At 33.4% G+C, this 6708-nt stretch overlaps 1 protein-coding gene across 1 annotated transcript in view; it reads right to left on the bottom strand.

Annotated features, from left to right (window-relative positions):
* Positions 1–4323, bottom strand: part of LOC111681818 (chromatin-remodeling ATPase INO80) — a 77478-nt gene extending 73155 nt beyond the window's left edge. The window contains exons 1-5 of the mRNA XM_046948373.1: positions 4025–4323; positions 3679–3964; positions 2622–2815; positions 1377–2550; positions 277–1315 (exon numbers count right to left, since the gene is read on the bottom strand). Coding sequence (XP_046804329.1) covers positions 277–1315; positions 1377–2550; positions 2622–2815; positions 3679–3952 — 2681 coding nt within the window. The 5' untranslated portion in view covers positions 3953–3964; positions 4025–4323. The remainder of the gene's footprint in view (positions 1–276; positions 1316–1376; positions 2551–2621; positions 2816–3678; positions 3965–4024) is intronic.
* Between the last annotated feature and the right edge of the window lie 2385 nt (positions 4324–6708).

Here is a 6708-nt window from a genome sequence, read left to right as displayed (position 1 = left end):
ACTGAACTAGAACTGAGCTAGAACTGAACTAGAACTGAACTAGAACTGAACTAGAACTGAACTAGAACTGAACCAGAACTGAACTAGAACTGAACTAGAACTGAACTAAAAATGAACTAGAACTGAACTAGAACTAGAACTGAACTAGAACTAGAACTGAACTAGAACTAGAACTGAACTAGAACTGAACTAGAACTAGAACTAGAACTAGAACTGAACTAGAACTAAACTTCAACTTAATTTATTAAAAGTCATTCCATTTTTATTTCCACTTACCGATTATATAATAAATGCCTCTTACTGGGCAGCGCACGATACAGCAAACCATCCTCAAACACTAAACGAGGAATTACATACTCCTCACACTTCATGGCGAAAGGACTTTTACAATCACGACGCTCAAACAATTCCGGATGATTGCACACTTTACGAAATTGCATAACGAGATTCATAAGATTCGATGTGAAGTTACGATCCACATGATGGCCATCGGAGGAGGACGAACCACCACCACGGGTCAAATTGAGTAAATCTTCTATGCGTATTTTTTGCTTCAAAGCCATATACAGTAATTTTTGCCTTATGGTTAGAGGACAATAAACCATAATTTCAATTTTATCCGACAGTTCATTTTCCACATCTTTCTTAATACGCCTTAACATAAAAGGTTTTAAAATCATGTGCAGTCTAGAGATTTGTTTCTCATCTATGCCGGTTTTATTTTCAGCATGTGATTCAATGTCCTTTGAAAACCATTCATTGAATTCATCATGAGAATCGAAAAGTGTAGGCATAATGAAATGCAGTAGAGCCCATAGTTCAGCCATACTATTTTGAATGGGAGTTCCACTAAGCAGCAAACGATTGCGGCAGTTGAAACCTAATAACAACTTCCAACGCATTGAGGTGGCACTTTTGATAGCTTGAGCCTCATCTAAAACCATATATTGCCATTTAATGCGATTAAAGTATTTGTAATCGGAGACTATAAGTTGATACGAGGTAATGACTACATGAAAACTGGCATCTTTGGTATGTAGATCTTTTTGTTCCCAAAATTGCCGCAAAATTTTTCGCTCATTAGGGGAACCCCAATAGGGCACTACATTGAAATCGGGCACAAATCTGGCCATTTCCTGTTGCCAATTGTGTAAAGTAGAGGCAGGTGAGATAACCAAAAATGGGCCCCAAACACCATATTTTTCAGCTATATGACAAAGGAATGCTATGGATTGTACAGTTTTACCCAGACCCATTTCATCGGCAAGTATGCCACTAATGCCTTGATCATAAAGATTAGCCAACCAAGTCATACCTTAAAGAAATTTAAGTATATATCAGTTCTACTACATTAAGATCAAAATGAAATATTTTACCTTTAATCTGATACGCCTTCAAGGTACCCTTAAATATAGCGGGCTGTGGCAGATCTGCCTGTGTCTTTTCAGGCAATAAAGAGTCAGGTTTATCTTCCTCCTTTATAAAATCTACATCTACATCACCTTCCTCTTTTTTGACCTCAGCATGACCTAAGTTTCTTTCCACACCAGCAGCCACATCAAATTGTTTAGTTTTGCGTCGATCATTTGAAAAGGCCTCTTCAGCATGTTGTTGAGCCAATTGTTTCATTTGATCGGCATCGTAGTCATCATAGGCCGCTAAACGTGGATTTACTTCTTCATCTAATTGGTTCAAAATGCGCAGTTGTTCTTCCTCTGTACCCTGGCCCAGCTTCTTGGACATAAAATGAGCATACAGCTCGGTCTGGGTAATAAGGAAATTAAGTTTTCTTTGCTGCCGTTTAGCTTCTATAATTTCCACATCCATTTTACGTTGCTCTTCTGCTTCCTTTTCCATTCTGCGTCGTGTATCTCGCTCTACCCGCTCATAACGTTTCCAATAAGACAACATTTCTCTGGTAAGACGTTTAGCCCTCCATACAGTTTCTTTCATTACCTTTTGCGAATGCATGGCTCTTTGTCGTACCACTTTCATGCACATGGTAGCCACACGTTTGCAATTTTGTACCACTTCTTTGTGATTATTAATCTTAGCTCTTTGACATCTACCCAATTCCTTTTTAGCCATTAACTGCCACACGCGTTTTCTACGTGCTGCCATAACTTCTGGAGTTCTAACCACTCCCTGTTGACTTCTGCGACGACGTCCTCTACCCGCATATGGCGTAAGAGCTGAGAGCCCTGTAGGATCTCTTGATGAATCCATAGCCATAGAAGTTTCACCTTCGGAATTTATATCAATATCTTCCTCATCATCATTGACTGCCGTGGTATCAGCATAAGCATAATGTTTAAGATCTTCCGGATGCACTTCACCTGGCTCTGGATCTTCCAATGGTTTCTGCTTCAATTTACGTGGTCTACGTATTTTGGGTGGCTTTGGCAACTTCGGTAATTTGGCTAGTTTTAAGGGTTTATCTTTCTTTGTGCGTCTCTTGCGTTTGCGTACACCCACAACGGACTGTTGATGTTCTGGGAACATGTCATGGTTAGAAAGTAAACCAGCTCCATAATAAGCATATTGAGTATTCTAGGGAGAGTTAAGCAACAAAACATATTTTCAAAAGTTAAGTTTCCAGAGCTTATAAGGACAAGACTTACTGTAGGTTTTTTGTAAAAATTTTCTCTTAGCTTTTGCTGTTTCATGTGCGTTTTTAACATTTCTTTGATGTAATCATCTTCATCACTTATATCAGATTCGGTATCTGTGTCACTTAGCAGCACATCATACAACCATTCACGATCGGCTGTTAGATCGTTAAAGTTAAAAAGTTGCTCTTTAACAGCCTGACGTTCTATTGTAAGATGGAATATATAATATATTTTAATTAATTACATAATAAACTAGAATTGAACTTCAATTGATCTAAAACAAAACTAGAACTGAACTAGAAATGAACTAGAACTGAACTAGAACGGAACTAGAACTGAACTAGAACTGAACTAGAACTGAACTGGAACTGAATTAGAACTGAATTAGAACTGAATTAGATCTGAACTAGAACTGAACTAGAACTGAACTAGAACTGAACTAGAACTGAACTAGAACTGAACTAGAACTGAACTAGAACTGAACTAGAACTGAACTAGAACTGAACTAGAACTGAACTAGAACTGAACTAGAACTGAACTAGAACTGAACTAGAACTGAACTAGAACTGAACTAGAACTGAACTAGAACTGAACTAGAACTGAACTGAACTAGAACTGAACTGAACTAGAACTGAACTAGAACTGAACTAGAACTGAACTAGAACTGAACTAGAACTGAACTAGAACTGAACTAGAATTGAACTAGAACTGAACTAGAGTTGAACTAGAACTTAACAAGATTTGAACTAAATCGGAACTATAACTGAACTGAAAATAAACTACAGATGGACTCGAAGTATCTATTTCTCAATGCAAATGTTTATCAAATTTTCAATCAATATGTTGTTAACATAAATGAAAAATATTCACTCTTAAGAAAACTTTTAATAGACAAACAAATCCAATATGACCTTTAGCCAAACATTTCCTTATTAATAAATAAACAACAGTTTTTTATTAATTTCAAAAATAATTATGAATTGTATGCACAAATGCTAAAACAACCTATGACAACATAATTTGTTGTTTTCTCCCCAACATCTACTGCCCTAGTAAAGCCACTCACCTTGTTTAGTACCCAATTTTTTAGTTTTCTTTCTCTTGAGCTCTCCCGGCAATTTTTCGCCATCCTCATCATCCGACTCCTCGCCTTGGGAGTCATCAGCCTCTGACTCATCCGGACTGGTTAAGGGTCTAGACATGACCTCACGAGCATAACTCATAAAGGGACGCATATCCAAGGCGGCCTCCAAACGTTGCAAATGTAAGGGCTCAGCCATTTGCTGTGAACTACTACTACTGCCTGCACCATTTTGTTGCTCAATAATGCCATTCATCATATTCAGAAAAACCTAATTGCAAAATTAACTCATTATCGAACACTCTTGAATAATTAATGATTTAACACACACCTTTTACACACAATTTTAATGAAATTATTGAAAAAATGTTTTTCTGCTCTACAATTTGTATACTGATGACTTTCCAAGTGATTTTTCTTTTTTATATAATTTCTCTTTTACAATTTTCTGTCGTTTTCAGCGAAATGCACAATATTTAATTCGTTTGCTTATAGTGCGACCACATTTTTTCATCTGTTTAATTTGTGTTATCTTTAGGTTTCCATTTATAAATTTTTTTGTTTCTAATTTAATTCGTTTCTTTTTATTGTTGCTTGTGCTTGTTTTATTGTTTTTGTCTTTTAGTGGGAACATTTTTTGTATAAAGCAGCATGTTGTCAAAACAAACAAAACAATAAAGTGTTGAAAATGAAAGAAATGACGAGAACAGCTGTTGATAATGATGACAGGGTTGTACTTAAATGGCGTTACTACACTGTTAGTGTGTGGTAGACACGGAGAGAAATGTATGTGAAAAATTACTCAAAAATTATATCTTAATTATTGTTCTAACAGGAAAGTAGAGGAAATCCTTGTACACCAAGCGAAAATATTCGTATACAAATTTCAACAATTAAAAAGGGATGACACTTTTTCATCATAGAGTCAAAAGATCCCTACAAAGAAGTTGGAAATCTCAAGAACTTATTGCAAATTAAGAGAATGATATAGAATAGTTAGTTAGATAGTTAATTAATTAGTTAGTGAGGTAGTAAGTTAGTTAGTTAGTTAGTTAGTTAGTTAGTTAGTTAGTTAGGTAGTTAATTAGTTAGTTAGTTAGTTAGTTAGTTAGTTAGTTAGTTAGTTAGTTAGTTAGTTAGTTAGTTAGTAAGTTAGTTAGTTAGTTAGCTAGCTAGTTAGTTAGTTAGTTAGTTAGTTAGTTAGTTAGTTAGTTAGTTAGTTGGTTAGTTAGTTAGTTAGTGAGTGAGTGAGTTAGTGAGTGAGTGAGTTAGCTAGTTAGTTAGTTAGTTAGTTAGATAGTTAGAAACTTAGTTAGAAAGTAAGTTACCTAGTGAGTAAGTAAGTTAGTTGCTTATTTAGTTAGTCAGTTAGTTAGTTAGTTAGTTAGTTAGGTAGTTAATTAGTTAGTTAGTTAGTTAGTTAGTTAGTTAGTTAGTTAGTTAGTTAGTTAGTTAGTTAGTTAGTAAGTTAGTTAGTTAGTTAGCTAGCTAGTTAGTTAGTTAGTTAGTTAGTTAGTTAGTTAGTTGGTTAGTTAGTTAGTTAGATAGATAGATAGATAGATAGATAGATAGATAGATAGATAGATAGATAGATAGATAGATAGATAGATAGATAGATAGATAGATAGATAGATAGATAGATAGATAGATAGATAGATAGATAGATAGATAGATAGATAGATAGATAGATAGATAGATAGATAGATAGATAGATAGATAGATAGATAGATAGGTAGATAGATAGATAGATAGATAGATAGATAGATAGATAGATAGATAGATAGATAGATAGATAGATAGATAGATAGATAGATAGATAGATAGATAGATAGATAGATAGATAGATAGATAGATAGATAGATAGATAGATAGATAGATAGATAGATAGATAGATAAATAGATAGATAGATAGATAGATAGATAGATAGATAGATAGATAGATAGATAGATAGATAGATAGATAGATAGATAGAAAGAAAGTTAGTTAGTTAGTTAGTTAGTCAGCATATGCTAATTCTCAAATCTTCTTTCTTAAAAAGTCCAAGTTAAATAAATCTTTATTTATTAATCATAAACTATCACATCTAAACTACTCTAAATCTTTTCAATTTATTTCAAACAACAGAAAAGCATAATTAATATTACGATAAATAAAATGTTTAAATTAACTAATCAAAATCTACCCCTTAAGTATTAACTAGAAACACCATAAATCACCATTAGCCCTAGCACAACGTGCGAAATCCAAAATTAGAATAATCCTTTTTCATCTTCTATGTCATTCTCATAACCATTTCCTGTTCCCACATTTGTTTTATTACTGTTGTAACTGATATATGCAAAAGAGATAACATGCAAAATGAAACTAAAGTATATTTTTTTTTGATACGAACAGTAAATCCTTTCCTCAGTTACACCTTTTGAACCCATTAAAAACTTTATGATAATTTGTTATAAGCCAACAAACAACAACTACTACAAAAACCAAAAAGAGAGCATCATTATAACAGCAACAATCAGACAATACAAATACATACTTACAAATACATATGTTAACATATCCATACATGCATTGTACCACAGGATTCAAGATTTATGAAATAAAAATATACCACATATATAGCAACATGTAAACATTAAACAAGTTGAAACATTAGATTTGAAGTTAGCATAATGTATTTTAACGAGGTTATAAAAATAAGGATTTTAAGTAATATAGAAATGTAAGTGATCACAGATTTTCACTATTTTCTCGATTGGAGCGTTATTTAAGGATTTACAGCCGATTTTAGATTTCTCATATAAAAATCGATTTTTCATGGAAAATATAAGTGATCACAGATTTTCTCTATTTTCTCAATTGGAGCGTTATTTAAGGATATATAACCGATTTTAGATTTCTCATATAAAAATCGATTTTTCATGGAGAATATAAGTGATCGCAGATTTTCACTATTTTCTCGATTGGAGTGTTATTTAAGGATCTACAGCCGATTTAAGATTTCTCATATAAAA

Source organism: Lucilia cuprina, chromosome 4, assembly GCF_022045245.1.
Source record: "Lucilia cuprina isolate Lc7/37 chromosome 4, ASM2204524v1, whole genome shotgun sequence".
Taxonomy (NCBI): domain Eukaryota; kingdom Metazoa; phylum Arthropoda; class Insecta; order Diptera; family Calliphoridae; genus Lucilia; species Lucilia cuprina.
The sequence above is the reverse complement of the archived record's forward strand: the minus strand, read 5'-3'. Positions and strand labels throughout refer to the sequence as shown.